This window comes from Ceratina calcarata, unplaced genomic scaffold (assembly GCF_001652005.2).
Source record: "Ceratina calcarata isolate Rehan_Ccalc_2016 unplaced genomic scaffold, ASM165200v1 scaffold1, whole genome shotgun sequence".
Taxonomy (NCBI): domain Eukaryota; kingdom Metazoa; phylum Arthropoda; class Insecta; order Hymenoptera; family Apidae; genus Ceratina; species Ceratina calcarata.
This window is the reverse complement of record NW_017130860.1, coordinates 322,640-343,495: the sequence shown is the minus strand read 5'-3', so window position 1 is coordinate 343,495 and position 20,856 is coordinate 322,640. Positions and strand designations below refer to the sequence as shown.

General features: G+C 41.7%; 3 protein-coding genes across 3 annotated transcripts in view; 2 read left to right on the top strand and 1 right to left on the bottom strand.

The window, feature by feature from the left end:
• The first annotated feature begins 25 nt into the window (after nt 1-25).
• Nucleotides 26-4,494, top strand: EDTP (Egg-derived tyrosine phosphatase). Its single transcript, XM_018035248.2, has 6 exons — nt 26-1,883; nt 1,964-2,517; nt 2,747-3,066; nt 3,135-3,600; nt 3,675-4,010; nt 4,091-4,494. Exons 1-6 carry the CDS (start codon nt 1,797-1,799, stop codon nt 4,257-4,259), a joined length of 1,932 nt encoding a protein of 643 aa, XP_017890737.1. The 5' UTR covers nt 26-1,796; the 3' UTR covers nt 4,260-4,494.
• A 219-nt stretch (nt 4,495-4,713) lies between these two features.
• On the bottom strand, nt 4,714-6,216 carry Pex10 (peroxisomal biogenesis factor 10). The gene is made up of 2 exons (XM_018037275.2): nt 5,134-6,216; nt 4,714-5,070 (listed from the first exon to the last, which is right to left on the bottom strand). The coding sequence occupies exons 1-2, from the start codon at nt 5,671-5,673 to the stop codon at nt 4,753-4,755; spliced, it is 858 nt and encodes a 285-aa protein (XP_017892764.1). The 5' UTR covers nt 5,674-6,216; the 3' UTR covers nt 4,714-4,752.
• A 654-nt stretch (nt 6,217-6,870) lies between these two features.
• Rap1 (RAS oncogene family member Rap1) overlaps nt 6,871-20,856 on the top strand; it is a 21,085-nt gene continuing 7,099 nt past the window's right edge. Inside the window, exon 1 of the mRNA XM_018030360.2 lies at nt 6,871-7,649. The gene's annotated coding sequence lies outside the window, so the exon portion shown is untranslated. The remainder of the gene's footprint in view (nt 7,650-20,856) is intronic.

Sequence of the window (20,856 nt, the reverse complement as noted above, 5' to 3'; positions counted from 1 at the left end):
ATTCTTTAAATATTGAATACGTTATTAAAAGAATATTACCGCGAAACTGCGGCTTAAATAAATTATCGATGTCGGTGCTCGCGTTTCGCTTTACGCATTTATTTGAATATAAAATTTGCTATACCGTCTGAGCAAAGCACACGTTCTCCACATTGCAAAAATAGGTTATCTACGCTGTGTTTCACTTTGTACTTTCGTCCTGACCAGGCGTCTGGTGTTCGCTGGTTTTCATCGCGGAATTTGTCAAACAGCGGTTAAAAAAAAATTGTCTTACTCGCGTTTAAATCGGGATCGTTTTCTCGTGTTTATCACCGCGTGGGTGAAAGGACAGGAAATCAAGGTCGACGTACTGTTCGCGATAGCTGGTCGACGGCGACGGCAAAGAAGAGGGACAACATTCTTGTCCTTTTTAAGAACGGGAGCGACTTTTAAATGCGACGCGTGAAACGTGATAACAGATTTTTCGGTGTAGAGTGTAGAATCGTTAGAAGGGTGGCGATTAAAACGATAAAGGATGACAGTGTACTCGGGACAGGTCCGGATCTTTACGCGTAACGTGGAACGTAATATTTCATCGGGTGTGATCCAGAGGTTATCACGTTGGATCTTGATCTTCACCGAAATCGGAGCACGATGAGATAACATAGATATTTCCCGTGACGAACAATCCGTTTTCTTGTTCGTGTATCGTCCGATGGTCGTTCTAAGAATTTCTCCGAGCGTTTATTAATGTGTTCGTTAAAATGAAAGCGGCGTGCACATCTTGAAGATACAGGTTAAGCGGTACCACGAAGGTTGTATCATAATCATCGCCGTGGAGGAAAAATTCTTACTCAAATTTCTGCGAAACTGTTTATACAAACTGAAGAAATCAACGATCTCTGCCTCTGCCACGTTCCGGAGATACAAGAACAATTTTTTTGGTCCCAGGACGACAATTTCAATTCGATTTCACCGTTGGATTTAATAAGGAAACAACACGATGATACGTGAAACGATACGTGCAAATCTTTGAACTGTTAGAAATAAATAAACACAAACCACATTTGGACTTAGAACCATCGAGACGTTACTAACTGTTTCATCTTTGCTCTAATTTGTACCTACAGAATTAAACCTTGTTACACGACAATTACTAAATTTAAGACAAGTTTATTTATTATAAAGTATTAAACACGAGTAAAAGCAGGAGTTTCTATCGAATGAGCAATCAAAGCAATATACGTTTAATCGAGAAGAGGTGCTATTAGTATAATGTAAAATTGTATAATAACGTTTGTTCAATAATATTTTACTATCGTCACCTATATTTATTTAAATGGAAGATTGTACACATATTAAAATATTTTTCTGGTGAATATTCATGCTTCATTCTGTAATCTTAATTATTACTGCTTTTTATTTTATTCTCATCAATGAGTTTACTTTATAAACGTTCTACTAATAAAATTATGTATTCTACAGTTAAACGTTTTCACGTATACTCTGTTTCTAACTCTAACTGATATTAGGCTTTTGTAAGACCTCGTACTCTTGGTTTGTTTAAATTTCAAGTAATGTCCTTTAAATTTAAGAACAACTGACAGAAATAGAATAACGACGTTTAAATTGTGATGTGGTATATTGTAAATACAGTGTTTGTGCCATTCCTATCGTACGCGAGACATTGGCTACAGTTGATGACTCATGAGCACCCTCATGAAAATTATAAAAATTTAGGCCCAACTTAGAAAGAAAGATTGGTCTTTGAGTTAAGGTTTCGGATAACACGCGTTCTCAGACAAGCTGCTCCAATCATGACAGAAGTAAACATGCCAGATTTGCAGGAACTTCTCGTATACTTCTCGAAAAACACGTACAGAGCCAAGGATGCAGACAGCACGGTAAGTCTTTTTACGCTTACATGTTTATAAACTATCTTGTCTCGCCTGTGTAATTAAACGAATACTATTTCTTTTTCTAGTGTCAAGCGATCATGCAAAAATGTCTGCTGCTCACTGATCTAGATTATACTCACTCCGTAATAAATAACAATGGAGGCGATCTCAGTGCACACTATCCTAGCCATCTGATCATTTTAGAATACGAGAAGTATAGAAACTCGAATCTGTGTGATACGCCGCCGCCACTGCCACGCACAACAGAGACCATATACGAAAGCATGTATGACCCTAACAAATTGAAGGAATTGATAAAAAATGCAAGATTCGCCAGGTGTCGTTCAAGATTTCCACTGCCGGTTATATTGTACAAAGGTAGACACGTCTGCAGATCGGCCACTCTGTCCGGTGGACCAGAAATTTATGGGAGATCTGGGCTAGATTACTTGTTCGCCGGTAGCGAAGGGACAGTTTCAGTTGAGCAACAAGTAGACGAGGCTCGTGGAGGTGATTCTGTTAGCGAATGGCAATTGTTCGATAAAGTCAGGCATCAAGATATTAAGCTTCTGAGAACGCTTAATGTAGGAACCATAATAGATTTTATGGTCGAGAAGAAGAAGGTCAAATTTGGAGTGAAGTAAGTATAGGAAAATTTCGCGACAATGGTCGACGCACACATCTCAATTAAACCACTATGCTACCTATTTAAAGATGTTCTCTTCCTTTGAAATAACTTTTAGTTCTTCACAGATTCAGTGAAATTCAGTAATAGCGAATAGCATGATCAGTTTTATTTTCTTTTTTATTTCATTTCATCGATCAACTTTTAGAGGACCTTAAACAGAGCTCTTTTGTTCGGTATCCAGCGTGACGTCCTCGGAGAAAGTAGACAAGGAGAAGAGATACTCCGACTTCACCCTAATTTCACTGCCGTATCCTGGATGTGAATTCTTTAGGGAGTTTCGAGAAAACGACTACTTGGCCAAAGGTTTGGTGTTCGACTGGTCTCAGACTCACGTGGATGCACAAATTGGTGTGCCGGACGATTCGATCTCGAGTCAGTTACGAATCAATTGGGATCAATATCAAGTCTGGGATCTAATACAATTGACTCAAAATTATTTGAAACTTATATTAAGATATTTGAGCGATACTAGTAACGGGATATTGATTCATTGTATCTCAGGTAAGTGTTAACATCGAGATTCCTACTCGAACAATTGACCGGGCTAACGTCCAGTACCGTTTTTATAGGATGGGATCGCACACCCCTGTTTATCTCGTTATTGAGAATCAGCTTGTGGGCTGACGGTGCAATTCATACATCGCTAAACGCGTATCAAATTCTCTACTACACCATAGCGTACGACTGGATGTTATTCGGCCACGATTTAGAAGACAGACTGAGCAAAGGGGAAGAAATATTTTTCTTTTGTTTCTATTTTCTAAAACATATTCACGACGAAGAGTTTAGCATTCATCCGCGTCACAGTCGATCGAAGCACACGGTGCTGCGTAATGACAGCGATTCGCAATTGGACAATGTGATGTTTGACAACGAATCGATAGTGACACTGAGTTCGGTCAGTTCCAATTTAAGTCTGAATAGTTCTTGTAGTTCTGTTAGTCAAAATAGCAGAGATAGTCAAGATAATAATCCACCAGCGGTGTTTCACTGTGCTTCCACAGAAACTACTCAAGACGATTGTCACAATAACGGGTAAGTTCCTTTCATCGCTCACGGACGTCCATCGCTTTTCTTACTTTCTTGGCAATCATTTTCTCGTTCTATAGGAACGTGGTACCAAAGTCATTTTATCCTTCGCCGAACAAAGAAGGAAACGCTTATGGATCGCGATCGCCCTTACCGCCGAATCGGACTTCGCCTGTCGCGGTTCCCGTACCTGGGCGACTACGACAACGAAACGAGTCTTCATCGTCCGGCGGTTCTTGGCAGATGATATCTGGAACCGGGAGCTTACGCGGTTCCACGACCGTCAATGCGCCGCTCACTGATGGGCTGATGACTAGTTTAGGTTGTAAACCACTTTGTGAAACATGCCCGGGACACACGTCTCTTGAATCGAGCACAACGATCATCGAAGACGAAGCATGTAGTTCGATGACACAGTACGTACCAGAATTTAATTTGTCGATCGCAGAATTTTCATAGTAAACGGAAAAAATAAGTAACGATCATTCTGTTTCAGATCACGCAGAGAAAAGTTACAATGTTTAAGAAGAATATTTTATAACGCTTATAGTCACACCGTGGGATTTCGAATGAAAGACAATTCCGAGTCGGTTGGCTTCGGCCAGATGCTCGGCAATTTCGCGGAGAGAGTAGGGATTCTTTCCGTTCAACGCACATCCTTGTGACTATAACGCATCGTTTACTTTTACTCTGCCACCTCTTCCCTTGGCTCCGTGATTATCAGTTTATTGTTATCGACTACTCGACTCAATTGAGAATTTTATAAAAACGCTATACAACATGTGAGAATAAAACAATTGTACATCATCGTTTATGCGAATAATGCATTGTTATACAAGATGATAGCGTGTATACGCGTGACATGAATAAAAACTTGATATTTTTGTGTATATATACATATATGTATATGTATAAAGTACTCGTATGTATATATATGTGTAGATACGCGTGTACATCTACTAATTTTTCTTCATATTCATTTATGGTACGTGTATGCGTATTTGAAACTACCATCTGTATAAAATTATTAGCACAGATGGATAGATAGTGTTTAAGGTCAGTGTTCTGTCTATGTATGACTATTTATGACTAGCTCGAGAAAGGAAAAGAATTCGTGCATGTTTTTCAACTTTGTCTTTTTACATATCCAGCAAAATATTACAAATTCATCACATGTACAATTCTAGAAGGTAGAACGTGCTCTCTACACAGAGGACATTGCGGTTTAGCATTCAGCCAATCGGTAAGGCAAAACCAACAAAATAAATGACCGCAGGGTGTGGCAGTCGTCGGCATCTTCTCCAGACACAACTGACACATCGGTTTACCGTGCTTCTCGTCGATTGGTAAACACCTCTGAGATTGATCATCATCGTTTCTACTTTGCCAGAACTTCAACAAACACTGTGCAAGCGTGGCAATCCCTAACAGCCTCAGTCCCCAACTGATAGTGTCGTTAGGTCGATGACCGTACACCTTTACATTCAAAAGGTGTTGATGTAAAATTGATATCAATTAACAACATCGCATAGAAATTACCTTTGCGTAATCTATTCGCGCTATCCTTCTGCCCAGACTATAGTACTGACCAAATATATAAAATAATCCTTTATGCGCTAATATTAGAATGGGTATCAGTGTGTACATTTTTGATATAAAAGAGTTGAAGAATGTCACAGCAGCGGGAGTCAATTGACTACAAGAATCGTTAACTGATACCTCTAATCTTTTTAATAATTTTAACAACGCCCTTTCTCCAAAACATTCTAAAATCACTGCCAACACCCTTGCGAAAAGGGATGGAACTTTGTGAGCTTCTAAATTAGCTTGCACTATTCCTGTGTACTCTTCTCCTAGCGTTTGGTTTCCCATTCCCGACGTGAAGAAGAAATAAATCAATTTAAAGGGAATATCGGAATGAATAAAGGGTAGCAAACCCTTTCGTTTCCCAAGAATTTGTAAAACATCAATAACTCTTTCGCGTAAGTGTTTAACAAAGTCAATGTCCCTTTGATGCGATCGTAGAATTTCTGCTTGACTCGCAGTTTTTAATTTTTCATGTTTCTTTCTCACGTTCATTGCAGACGATTTTCAATTTTCGATTACGAGGAATTCGATGAACCGAAACGGAACAACGCGATAGCCGATATTTATAAATAACACGCAATTAACTTGGAATATGACCTACGCAAGTGTCACGAATAAATTATAATCAGGATAATTGTCTGTAGCATATAATACATTGAGTATAACCTCAATTAACTAAAAAAGTGTTTGAACACCATTCCCTCATCAACTCTTAAAGTTACGATTTGTACAGAAACAAATATGTATTTCTCGTTTGGCAAAACAACAAAGAAACATGCTTATGTATGTTTTTTTCCGATTAAACTACCACCTCGCTGTATCGCATTGCAGATTACAACGGCATAGAGAATAGCAATTGCTTTGCTAGTCATTGCGCAAGAAATTCGAATGATGTTGTGTTTGAGTTTGAGTAGAGTAGAGTAATAATGTTTGTTAACAATGTTCATTATAAGTTGTATTTCGATCGTCGGATCGTTCAATTATCTCAATCTTTTATAGTAAGGCAGATATATTTAAATACGCATATATGTAGAAAATTCAAATATGTTCACTTATAGTAGATATGTATAATATATATATTATAAAACATTTAACGCACGTATGTATGTACGTAAAGTAGAATATGTATTGACCACAGAAGTGAGGGTCAATCATGGGAATTTATATTGGATCACGAATAAAGATTCAGACCGTATATAATGAACCTCATTCTTCTTTCAAAAATGCACAATACGAGTGATAATGATAAGTTTTAAAATGAGATAAAAGCTTACCAAATTCGCGACGTCCCATTCCTCCGTGCCAAGGTGAGGTGCCGAACAAACGATTGAACAGTGGGAAGCACTGATATCCGAATTGTTTTGTTATTTCACCAACATCGGACCAACATTTAATGCACAATCGAGCGATAAAGAAAGATGTAACACGTTTGAACCGAAATATGTAGGAACTCACAAGAAACAAAGAGTCCGTAGCAGAGAATTCGAACAGAATCACAGATGTGTTCTTACAATTAGATAAACAACGTGACTAATAGGTGGGTTCAAGGGATTAAACTAAAAACCTGGAACAATTTTGTCCGACAATTCGAAATTCGTTTCGGCGACGAATGGCGGCTGGCGCTGTGATCGGTGAGACGGATGCACATTACGCAGACGCGTGTCGCTTGACTCGCGTTGACTACTCTGAACGTTGTCGCATAGTCATAGGCAGAGGGCAAAGCGGCGAGCAGCAGAGAGGCATCGCCCTAGATAACGGTAGAATCGTGGGCTGGTGTCGTGCTGGTTTTCGCGAAAGTGCTTCGAAAACCGAGAGGAAAGGATAGATTCGTTCGCGAGAAGAAACGAAACGTTCCCTGTGGCGAGGTCGTTCTCTCGCGGTGCGCGAACCTAAGCCGCCTCGAGCCACACAGTGAGTAATCGGGTTCGTCGAGGCGAGTAGACCGGATCGAGAGTACCGTGGCCCGTACAGGCTTTGGTGCACCCGCGCCGCGCGAGATTTCCGAAGAGCAAAGTGCGAAATTCCTTTGGCAAATGATACGTTTTGTTTCGCTGTTCGTAACTGCGTATCGGTGATTCCGCATCAACCGGCACCAGCAGTACCATCGTGTTCCATCCTCTTCTCGGTTTGTTTCGATGTGTTCTCTACCTAAAACCGACGACGATCAACAGCACAGAAGTAGGAAGAAGCAGCGAGTAGCCGTCGGAGAATCTTTGTGCGGTAGGATATAGCTAGACTGCGAACGAGGACGGAGAACGCAAGAGAGGAAGAAAGAGAGCGGTGAAAGAACGAGGAGAGACGGAGGAACGGTGAAGGAAGGAGTGTGCGAAGAGGATAGCCCGAGAGACAGAGAGAAAGAGACGAGGATAGAGTGCGACGGAGGGCCATTAGATACGAGGGATACACGGGTGTATACATAACGTCGACGTACGCCGAGCAGATCCAACGAATATTTTGAAGGCGCTAAGGTAAGGGGAAAACCAGTGTTTCTCCATAGAGATATCGTATAGTTTCTAAAAAAAGAATAGCGTTCGCAATCCCCTCCCCGGTGAGGTCGTCGTGGCGTGGCACGCCAGGCAAACGCCGCCGGAAATCATGCACGGTGGCCGCCCGCGCGTTTTCTCAGGCGGTGCCCGATTTCCTTTACATTTTTCACCCGATTAGGAAGATATCTTATCGGAACGTTCATCCATTTTTTCGTTTTGTTCTCGCGTCGTCGATTCCAACGAATCTCTTAGTGCACGCCGGTTTCTCGTGTGTCGTTTCCCAGTGCCTGGAGAGGGACCAAGTTTTCCTTGCAGGTTAGGTGCGCTCTATCCGTACTATCGAATCGTCGAATTCGCGATAAATGTAGCCTCCGAGTACGCGCGAAGAGCAAAAGCTTTGAGACAGCGGCAAGGTCGGACGAAGGCTCTCTGTTCGTTCCTCCTCTTTCCGTCTTTCTCCCTTGAATATAATACTTTCGCCCGTTCGTTCTTCTTGACTGTTCGGTGATTCACGTGAGTCACTGACGGCGCAGGAAGTGACTTGAGAAGAAAGAAGCCCAGCAACGTGCAACGACGCTGCTGTCTCTGCCTCGAATATGTTTATTTCTCCTGTTTAGAATTAGAGATTATCTGGAGAGAGAAAACGAGCGAGCGAGAGAGAGATAGGTGTAGGATTATGGATAGACCACACGTGTTTACTCGTTTATGGAAAATTTAACGAACCGAGAAAAATGCGCGATCAACGTTTGCACCGTATATTGATTGTTAAAAAAGTGAAACAATGAAGCTCGTGGAAAGTAACAGTGGAAACGGGACTGGTGAAGGTGCCGAGTTATCAGAAGCAAACCAGATAACGAGTTTGAAAGCTACCGCGTGGCTAATTTAACGCGCGTTATTTTTAGTTGCCTTTTGGAAATTCGATACGTCGATTCATTTGTTCACGCGTATTCAACGGGACAAAGGCGAGATCGTGCGAATTACATGGAATCGTTCGTTCACAAATACAGTATTAAAAGCGAACGTAACGAGTGTCTGGGACAATCTATAAGCATGTGTATGCTTACATCCTATTTAAATACTAACGCGCATAGAGATGTGGTTTCATGGACGATATCGATGGTCTCTTTACTCTCCTCTCTTTGTTCTTGGATAAAAAACGGAATCCAATTTAACTTTGCGGGCGTTAAAAAAATTTTACGCATATTTTCAACCATGACGCAATATTATATTTGAGATACGAGATAACGAGGAGGAAAAAGACGAAAAAAATGCGATAGAACGCGAAGCTCTGTTGAGATAAATTTGTGAAGGAACGTCACGTATTGAAAACATAGGTGAATACAACGGTAAACAGGTAGAAAATTCGAACGTCGATGGCTAGATAATTATTAGAAAACTGCGGTAGTTAAGAAACAAAAGATTTCCAAATGTACTACGTAGTGTGTATTATTATAAGATGATTCGGGTTGTGATCCGTCATTTATTTCTGCGTATCGAGCAAGTCAGCAGGTCGGCGTGCGACTCGCAAGGACAGTAAAAATGTTCAGTTGCGTGTAGACACGTATTAACATAACTGTTTCATAACTAGTCAGTCTCGGCTCGGTAACGAAAAATCATTGAATAGAATCTGCCGTAGATGATTTCATTACGTATCATGAACACACGCCGATTCAGATAAATATCGACCTTAGCCTCTATAAATAAGTCCAGGATACGTTATACATAGAATCTCACAGTTCCGTGACTAATTCTTTTTTTTATGCCATCGGATTTTCCATCAAAAGTTTGTTAAAAGCATTTAAGTTTGATGGTAAATTGGAAACAATGCCGGAGCGATTAATTCGATACGAAAATATAATTTCATTTAGGTAATTGTACAAACAGAATGGATCTTCGAATAGGGATAAGTACGTATGTACGTGGATAGTTCCATTGTCGAGTGGAGGAAATTTTGCGAGCGTCTAGAAGACAACGGGTATCGCGCTAAATTACTATTACGTTCACTTGACGCGACGGGACTGACTCATGAATTAATGCAATCATTTGTAACGCTTGCTACGCGAGAAATGACGTAACACGCCCGTCATATCCGCGCAGTTCTTCAACACTTTTCCACATTCTATCGCGTAACTCGTCCCAATTCGATCTCGACTGCTTTATATATACCTACGTATTTCCTACGCCTGTTCTCGCTTTTTCTTTCTAAAGTTTCCTCGAATTTTTCTACCTTTGATAGCCTATACGTCCATTTATAACTTATCGGCTCTTTATTTATAGGAAAAACTTCGCCGACGAACGAATACTTACTGATGCTTATCGTTTGATTCAGAAGAACCTCGATCTGCTCGCGATATAAATTAAAGAAAGAAATACTGAATTTCCCTTTCAAACGAGATGCAAGATCAAAGATTTGGGATCTGGGACAACGTATCCAAACGATATGCAAAACTCTTTTACGAGATGTTAAGAGTTTCGAGCAGCAGGAATGTAGTCGACGGGAGAGAAAAAAGTAGGGGGTGACAAGAAACGATGGTAAATTGGCAACGGTCGTTTAAACGGTTGCGGAAGCGACAATATATATTGCCCGGTGACACTTTTGGCCGTGTAGTATATTTCAAAGGGCGATGCATCGTCACTTGCCACTAAAAGGGTTGATATAGATGCACGCGTTACGCTCTGTAATCGATAGTTTCGAACTAGCCTGGCTATACCTACTCGATTACTGTACGGTATACAGCGATTATGCCGTTAGCCAGAATTCTAAAAACCTATGGCTTCGTCCTATAATCGTATGAAACGATCCTACAAACGTACATGGCCACCCAAAAGCATGTAGACAGTCTACATTCAAGGAAGTGTCCTCATTTTTCACCGACATTGTAAATATTTAGTTCTTCCTTGGCAAACGAATACTTAAAAATTGTGTAATGCGAATGTCTCGTGTAAAGTTGCAACGTAGTCGCCGACCGCGTTTTAAGCGGTCGGAGTGAGTCAACTTCGAAAAACGATACGACTTTGAACCCGATACCGCAGACTGCAGGTTAAAATCTATACGATCCCCCGGGTTCGCGATGATACGCCGACTATCGATTCGTCCCGACGACTGCGAAATCTGATACCGCGTACTCCGTCGATCGTCGATCCGTTCGTTTTAATTGCCAGAGCTTTTCACCAGAGCTGGACAATGGGAATTGCAGTATCGGTCCCGATGTCGTTAGAGACAATAACAATCTTAATAAAAACTATGATTATTTTTAACGTAGAAAAACCAGTAAACGAATAAGTGGTTCATACTCCGTTGCATGGTATCCATCGCGGTAATGATTACTATTAAATTGTCCGAAGGAACTCGCATAATCTAAGCGTCACGCAACTCGATAAAAGACGGAGGGAACCGCGAATAGAATTAATCCTTTCTCGTTCATCTCGAGAAGTTGGCAAGAAGCAATTTACGCGAGTTAGAATCGAGTTAAAAAAAGGGATTCCGGCCAGCGGAATTATTCATTTCGTTTGAGACTCGTTTGCAAACGATTTCCATATCGAATGGTCCGTTCCGTGCGATACACCTTCGCTGCGACGATCAAATTTACCGTGAGCGTCGAACGAGCGATAACATCGACGGGATCCAGTTAAAAGATCACCGTTAATCTCGATAAGATGCGCTTATTTACATAACATACGCCGGGCTCACTTTCCATGGTAATGAACCGGCCACGCTTTCTTGCCGAACGCACAAATTTTTCGCATACATTTTTAATATCTACCCGCCGAGGTGATCCGAGCTTGTTAGTCGCAACAAATACAATTTTTTCCGTGGAAGACTGTTTAACATTTAATTACGGGAGACGTGCTCCGACGCTCTTTGCGGAATCCTCTAGCCGAGCTAAGGTCTCTTATCTGCTTACATATTTCCTGTTACGAGAACACGTTGAAAGTAATGAATCATCGCGTCCTAGCGTGCTCGAAGGATGTTGTTGATCGGGAAAAAGATGATGCATTTGTATGACGTTCTGGTTCTCATAAATTACTGGGTAGTCGGTTCGATAGGTCGCCTATTTCTATATTTCGAATCGAAAGGGAGGAGGAGAGAAAAGTCGTTGAATTTTAGAAGGAAGGGTCATTGCGGGGGCTTTAAAGGGAGCCCATTAACTAGCCATAAGGTTCACGAACTCGTGAGTCATTTCGCGTCACGCAATGACATGAAACAGCGTGTGAGCCCCGCAATTTTCTTCGCAACTGTAACGTATCGCTGCTTATGTTTCCACGAACCGTCACGATATCGTTCAACCTTCGTTCGTTCAATTCTCCTCTCCTCATGTTTTTCCGTTCAGTTTTCGACGTGACCGCCGATAACCCTGTTCGCGTTTTTTTATCGTTATTCTTTGTCCATTGGTCGATCGACAGTCTGTAGGGCTTCTTCGTTTTAAAATTTAAAAAAAAAAAGGAACGATAAGACGATTTTTGAAGGACAGGTGGTGGTTCAGAAAATCAGGGAGTTAGCCGAGTGTTTCGCTTTAATCGGGAATGCGATAGGCACCCTGTGTATTATCTAGCGACGGCTGGATGCTATGCCGTGACAATATTAAGCGAGCTATAGCTACGGTAATTTTGATAATGCAAAGCGTAATGCGGTTAGTAGTGGACCCTATCGATTTTGTATCGCGGCAAGCTATCGGTTCAAACCAGACACGTATAGAGTCCGATTAATTCATCTATTTTCTTCCTACACTCACTTCTATTTCGATCGTATGTTCCAAAAGTTGATCGTATCACTTGTATACAGTCGCGAGTCATTCGTTTTCGTTCTAACGTCGATATTTCAATCTCGCAAAGCTTTTTTTCGTTTGTAATCGTCGAGCGAGGTTCATTATACCGTCGAGCAAGAAGGCACTCGAGCATTAATTGATCGGACCTGATTGCCGCAGGAAGTGAGTCGCCTCCGCGGCAATCTAGGGCACATGTATTACGCGTCATCCTCGTGAACGACGATCATTCGAAAGTGCGTTCGAACGCCCATGGCCTATGTGCTATAGTCGTCCGGTACGTTTTCTATTGTTCCACGCCGCTCGATTAAACGCAAGAATAATACATATTAATAAGAATGTGTCTCAACAATTTACGACTTGAAACGGGAATCGAGATCGTTCGATGTCCGGTGAATTTAATGGGCTAATAGATTTCGATTGTAGAACATGTATTACATAATTCGTATGTTTTGTCACAGATTCGTGGAACTGGAATGAAATTATCGTGATGATCTCGAGTTAGATTTATGTCGTTATCTGATAAGACAATTGCATGGAAAGTTATGACACTCTATATCGAGATAACTAACGCTGATAAACAGTATTGGCAATGTTTATGTTTAGATAAACTCCGACTCGATTGATTCAATTCCACGACTATAAAGTTCTGACTACGCGGGTACATTCCACGGTAGGTGATTTACTGAACCGTAAAACGGTCACGTATTTTGGGAAACTCTGAGCTAAATTATTTTCCTAAAATGCCGACGTCCACGATGCAGACGGTGGAGGCACGTAGGAAGCGAGGCTAATTAGCAAGGAGCTTCATTGTTCTTGATTGAGGATACACCAGATTTTTCAACGCGATGTCTCGCATTATTTCTACTTCGGTCGCTCCGTCCTATCGGACGGCCACAATTAACGTCTAATTAACATCGTGCCGTAATTGTTCGCCGCTAAGCGGACCAGAGTAATCTTAATTACGGATTCCGAATCACACAGTTTACACGGAAAATCAAACTAATAATACGTAATGCGTAATGTTACGCGGGATACCAAATTGCGCTCATTATTCGTTTTCAGGTAAATTGGCAAATCGCTGGGTGTCAATGTTATTTGGTATTTAAGTTAGGCATAGCTCCTATTTTCCATACCGAAATTTCACTATCTCGTGATTTCATTACTCGACTCATACCTGCAAACTTTGCCCTATCTCCGAACTCTGCCATAGCTGCATTAGTTTTTAAACTTCTCCTCACCGCATCTCAACCTATAATCTTGATATTCCTGACTTTAAGAATCCTAATCCCCACCATTTAAACCCGAAACCTCTTCATTATCCCGCTCTCCCTCAATTCTGTGTATTTTGTTCTCGAAGATCTTCACAATTGTTTCAAAATAAAACTATGGCCTGCGTGTTACTGCATAAGTTGTACTATTTTTAATAAAGAATAAGTTGACGGAGTACAACATCGTCGAGAGATCGAATTTATGCAAGAGCACACCCTTTGGTATTGCGCTGAATTTGTTTTATGCCGAGTTTAGTCTCTAATAATTCCTAATTCAGCCAATAAAGGCTGGTGCACTATAACCCAGTTAGCGGGTGTAGCATCTCTACAACGAACACAGCGGTGGACTGTGATTTCATAATAAAATTTTCAATTACATTCTCGTTGAAACTTTCACGATTGCTCGTAGGAATTATTATAACGTTTCGTTCAAATTGCATCTACAATAAGCATCTGAGAATATACCAAGGCGTATGCAGTTTGTTCGTTGACTCATCTAGATTCCAGCTTGCAATTGTCCTTCGATCGCGAGAGATGGAAGGATTAACTCGTTTCGCTTGCGTCGCGTCACCGTGTTCTTTGTTACCTCGACGCATTCCCTCCTCGATTTCCGGTTATGTGCCGCGGCATCGTTATTCGAGGCCTCGCGATGCTGCTACGTCTCTGGGATATTCGATGCGTACGCGTCTTCCTCTGAAAACATTTTCGAGTCGATTCGCTCGCCGTGAACCTCGCTAAGGCCATCGAATCTTATTTCACGAAAACCGAAGGAATCTCAGGCTTATGCAAGCGAACTCCTAAGTCTTCGTTTAGTCGTCGATATCCCGTCTTACTACCGTCTGAGTCTAAACCGTTCGAGCTCTGAGAACAAATTTGATAAAGGTACTTATATCTCCCTCGAACGTTTTCACAAATGTTCTCGTCGTAAGTTCGGGCGTTCAAGTGCTTGGCAAGAGCGTCGCTCGCTGATCAAACGAGTAAACACTCGTAAATAAGCCTCTATCTTTGCGCTGCAACTGCACTACCTTTCGATTCCAACTATAATTCAGGCTTTTTCAGCAAACTTGTTTCCTCGTTGCACTTTCGCTCGTTGCACAAGCAAGTGGCAAAATAAAAACGCGGACGCTGATTCAATTGAAATTTTCTATGAATGCGATAAATGTACAAAACAGAATCTCGTCTTATTTCTGATGGAAAATACAATAATACGTTTTGTGTCTTTTTATGGATTAAACGAGAGTAAGGACCAGGGAGCTGATGTCTCACGGAAGAGCTGTTAGTACTATTATTGACTTTTTCGTCGAACTGGTAATTAAGAACGCTGTCAGTGGTCCATTAAAGCATTAAGGGCCGCTTGGACGATACCGAGGGGCAAGTTCTGCAGCCATTCAGGCCTACGAAAGACTTTTAACAACCGCGACGGGCTCGCTCTTCGCGTACTTGCCCGTTCCCCTTCGTTTAACAATGGATTATCCGGAAAAACGAGCGTCGGGAATAGAGACGGGACGTCACCGAGATAAGAATCAACTTTTTTCTTTATTAATTTCTACTTCTGCTACGAGTTGTTCGCCGTCTCACGATTACATTCCGTTCTTACTTTAACAGTGACGACGGAGATTTATTTTGACCCGGTTCCGCTCAGATATTTTGAGAACAGCGAAGTAGATCGTGTCCCAGACGACTAAATGTTTGCATATATTCAAATGGAAACCACGTTAGCAAGTTCATAATTAATATTCTTGGTAGTAAAATGATTAAAACCGAATTTGGTCGATTTTTGTTAATCCGAAAACAGAGTTAGAATCGATCTGGCTGGTACACGTTCGGAAGCGCATAATCTTAGGTTCTAGCTCGGTTTCCGGTTTCCAGAAAGCCGGGCTTCCGGCACCGTAACGTGACATCGGTTGTCTCGCGGTTCTGGGGCGAGAATTGACCCAGTTCGTCTCCGCTCGCGAATATCCGAACCCGAAACGAATGAAAACGCACTCCGGTTTTCTTTGACATTTTCCTGGCAGCCAGCCTGTTTAATTTATCGGCGAACCCTTCCGTTTCGTTCCCAGAGACGAAATCAATTTTCCTTCTCGCTCGCTCCAATACGTGCCGGTCATCACGAAAGGAAATGAAAAAATTGCATTTTCAAGAATTCGTCTGCAAATCTGTGTGACTCTCGAAGAAACGAAGTCTAATTGTATATAGGAGAACTTCAATAAAAGCTTGATTCTCGCGTGGCCGAAATATCAAGCGAGGAAATGAACGAACGCGAAACCGGGTCAGGATTGACCGCAATGTCTGCGTTTGGTTGGGCTGAACTCGGAAAGGAAACGAGGTGAAAAGGAAGCTCGGAATTATTAAAACGTTATCCGAGGAGTAATCAAAAAAGTCTGCGTCGCCTATGGAATTTGAAAATTGCTACTTTTTAATCAGCAACGATAAGAGTGGATTTATGGAGAATGTCGGGGCTGAACAGAATGGACGTGGATCTTAATACAGAATAACTGGGCGTAAAAGGAGTCTGCAGCTTGTTCAGCAATGATTAAACGCTCGGAGAATCAGCTTACTCCTGACGTCGCGTCATGCTACGGAGAATAACGTGTTCCTTAACAATTAGATACCTGCACGGTAATTCCTTGAGATATGTCGAAACTCTTAGAACAATGTTCGTCGCGTTTCATTGTTCAACTAATTTTTAATACAGTTACACTAGATCGTCGATTTTTATGTAAATTCAAACATTTGATTTGTCTATAAACGTGAGTTTATCGTTTTTAAAATAAATTATAATTTCCTGGTAGTGCAATAAAATGGAATGACACGGATTTCCGTCGGATATGCGTCGAGCCACTGGACTGTGGAAAATTTGGTCGATGCATGTGAAATGCCCTGAAAGTTCGGAATGTATACAGCAGAAAAATTATTTCCAGCTGAGGGTTTTTAAGAAAATCCTGCCTTCTGGTCGTAATCTATCTAGCCATCCGATTCCCCGGCTACTTTGCTGTATTCACTTTCTTCTTCTGGACGCCCGAACCAGGAGGGAAAAATTCCGATGAACAGATTCCTCGAATCCCTTTCGCAAGGGCTCGCTTCTAGAGATAATTTTAAACGGGAACTTTTTCCTCTGAGTTAAGAGAATATCCTCTCCCTCGAAACGTTTCTTCTTTCATACGTTTCGAAATACTTTTCCATCTTCGCGTAAGCGGTTATTAATTCGAACGTCTTTCGTTTCGAGTGTCTTTTCACACTGAGTTTCTTTTCGCTACTATCTCGCGTTCTCGAGTGGCCCGCTGAGAAAAAGAGGCCTTAAACATCATGTTTCTTGATACGTTTCCATTGTTCCCGTTTCAAAGAACCGGCATTGCGCGGATTAGTGAGAAAAGGGTGCGAACTTCAGCTCCGAGTGCTTCCTCAAATATTCTCAGAGTGGATCATAAATTATATACAGAAAAATCAGTCGATCTCGCAGTTGATTCTTCTCTGATTTTATCAGATTTTCATATTTTAGAAAATGCCAATTCATTTTTCAAAATTTTTGGAGGTATAAATTGTAGAGTGCGTCAATATTTGACGAAGAAGGGTGAGTGGCCAGGCATAATGAACGCGCTGAAATCGTGGTTATTTATGTTAATTAGAGGCGAGGAAAGAAGAGACACTCGAAGATGCAATTGCCTGCAATGCAGCGCTTCACGGCAAAACAAAATTAATTCGTCTCTCTCTCTCTCTGCCTCCCTTCCTCTTGGTTCTTCTCTTCGATTCTACTTTAGGTGCGCGTGAAGTATACTCGAATCTCTAACGAAACGGAATTAACGACGGGATATCGGCTTTCTCGACTTCGACGTATCCTTTTCAACCAGGATCTAGTAAACTGGTAGCAGAAACGTTCTTGTTAGTAATCGAGTTACCTGCCACCGTTTAGGCTTTCGCGCGACGTGTAAATGCTTCGGACGGTCTGGGAAATGTAGAAAGATTTTTGCGAATTCGTAGAAAGTTTACGAGTTGAACGGCGGTAATTGAATGTTTGGTATGATTTTGAGAAGGAGGTAGTTATAAAGTTTGCGACCGGAAGGAAGAATAAAATTTCATAATTTTTCTGGACTCGAAGGATGGCAAGCATCCAAGAAAAAACTAGTTAAAAAGTTCAGGGTTCAACGAGAGAGAGAGAGTAGGGACTAGGGGTTGAATTATGCGGATTCCAGCTGAATTCTCTGTCAGAACTTCTTAAGGTAAGTTAAGACGAGCCTATTGGTTTTTGATAATCGAGAAGATAAATTTCGATGTTGCATCTGAATTCGCAATGGGAAAAATCCTTCTCTCTCTCTCTCTCTCTCTCTCTCTCTCTCTCTATCGCGGTTGTAAGTCATTTCGCGAAACGATAACAGCAATATCTTGGCGCAGAAATTACTTCCGCGAGCACTTAATAAGTGCAATTTATATCAGCGACGCGAGCGGCGAGAGATCAAAAAAAAGATAGAACGAAACGTCGTTCTAGGCTAAACGAACGAGTAGGTAATTCAATTTCCGTGGCATAATAAAAATGACGTAGATAATCATACAATTCTAGCAGATTTTTATGGGAATTCGTGATAAATTTTACCTTGCGTTTTCGTACGTTGCAATACGTTGCAAGGAGTCGTCGTATTTTCCGTTCAAGAATAAACGTGGATTCATATTTATAAGGGAATTTACGATTGAAAAGTATTGTAGAAATTGAGCAGCTTCAGGTTGAAATATAGCGGAAGAGGGTGACTCGGCATAACAAAAATCACGGGCTAAGTAACGAGAAGGATTTTCTCGAGGAGCGATTTCTCGTTCATCGCTCCGGGGAATTTCCACGAGCATTGAAAAGCGCGTTATGAAACGCGAGAATCCCTCCGATATATCCAACATGCACTTATTCCAGCTGAAACGATCAAAAAGAATGCGATAAAAGACTTTCCTTTTATATTCGAAACGCGACATTTTTACTCCAACTTGGAATAAGTTTACAATGGTCTTCCATAAAGCTGGATATCCACACTTATCGCGTTATCGTTGATTATCAAATTTAACTTTTATCATTGCTGCGGCGTCGTATCGTTAGGCGATACGCAAAGACCGGAGAAGTCGGACCCTGAGTCCGATCCATGCAGTGATCGTTAACCAATTACGTAGAAGCCCGAACGGCGACGTTTGATATCGGCGATTTGGTAGAGGCAAGGACGATTAAAAATCGGGCAACCGTAAGAAGGAAAGAAAGAATGGTCGGTCGGGGTAGAGGCGTGACGAGGGGTAAAAGCGACTGCTCTATTGTGCGAAACTGTGTCACAGGGACTCTGGCTCGTAAGGCAAGAGAACGAAGTGAAGAGCGCCCACCCTCTTTCTCTCGCCGTACATTTTTCATCTCCAAATGATTTCTGCGTTGTATCATTGTGCACGAAACACTTCTGGTTAGGGAGAGAAAGCGAGAGAGGGAGGATCTGTTGCAGAGAGCGAATCGATGACGATTCTCATTTTTAATTACCTCGGTTCGCCGCGCGAGGAGGAATAAACATTTTTTCGGAAAAAATTATTAGTCGTTGCAAAATGGGGTACCTGAACAATATTCGTTTAGAAGTTGGCAACTGGTTGCACAGTTTCGGACGGAGTAATGACTTTTATCGGTTTACCCTGTATACCAGAAGCCGCGAGAACTTCGTTTCTTGCCTCGCGTAGCGAAAACGCTCCAGATACGATTTTTTTGCCGTCTCTTTTTTTCTTTATGGCCTGCTTATGCTCGTTACCGGTTTGTCAACTGTCCTGATTTTTTACCTCGCGTTTTTCGTCGGTGCTTTTAAAAGCGGCGCTTGCTTCTCCTCGACTCGACGAATCGATTTCGCTGAATTCAGACAAATTCGTAACCCATTTCGATTAACTTTCGTTCCCATTTGCGGTCTATTGGTCCGCAGGGATAATAAACGTTTTAATTATAATACAACCGTGGATTCTATTTTTCATATCCCACGCGCGTTGCTCGCGTCGTTTCCATTAGCCCCGACGGAGAATCCAGAAGAAAAAAATCCAATGGTGTCAGGTCAGGTCGGGTCAGGTCGCTGTTCTATTATACGCTTAGCTATAAAAAAAAAGTGCACGCTCCAAGAGAGAAGACCGACCTTGAAAGCTGAACGATTAACCGATCTGGAGGAAAGGAATTATTTTTCATAGAGAGATTGAATAAATTCTGGATCGATCGACTCGAGTTTCTACGATTTCGCGAGAACGAATTTCACAGGGGAGAGCGAAAAAATAGCGACGAAACGGAGATGGTAAATTTAGCCATGACTCGGTTTCACCCAAGAAGAGTCGTCGAACCTAAGATAGAATCCAACCGTTCAAAATAAAAGTCGAAACCAACGGTTCAAATCTAGACCAACGACCGTCAGTCGGATTCGTCATTTTAATTAGGACGCGACGTTATAACCGACGCGAAATAAAAAAGAGGGATTTTTACGCTATGGAAGAATTGAAAACAAAAACCGTTTCTAAATAGAATTTCGCCTATAGTTTCGTTATCGAATCTGGGAATGTATGCCACGGCTCGGCACGTATGTATGTAACGATATTTTCGGTAGCGAAGAGAGAACAATAGTTAGCCGAGCAATTAGCGCGCGCCGTTTTTCTTTCGTATTATTCTCGAAACCAATTAACGGTCCGTTGATTCGGGAGCCGCGCGTTATGAGCTTGAAAAGACCGATAAAGCGCCGAGCGATGTTCCCGATCAGGTGAAAATTGGCCGGCCATCCCGAGCCCCCGCAACTCTTTGCCCGTTGACCGGCCATTATTGCGGCGGATAGTGGTGTACCGGACCACGGGTTTATTGCTTATCGTTAGGAAAAATTGATTGTCGCGGATTTCCTTCTCAAATGCCGCGGGGTTTTCAATCCCCTAACCGGATCGCAGAAGCTCGCGTATCCTTAATTAAAAAAAACCGAGATCTCGTATTTTATGGTAGCGGTAAAACAGAATTTTCCGTTTCCTGAAGTTATCTTCGTGTCACGTACCTCGCCTACGGCCCTCGGCATTTTTTTCTATCTCATCGTATACATCGTCTTATTAATGTAATATGGCTATACAGTCAATCCCAAAAGTTTATGCACTTTAGAAACGCATTTTTTAAAAAGAAATCAGACGTCGGAAGAACAATGC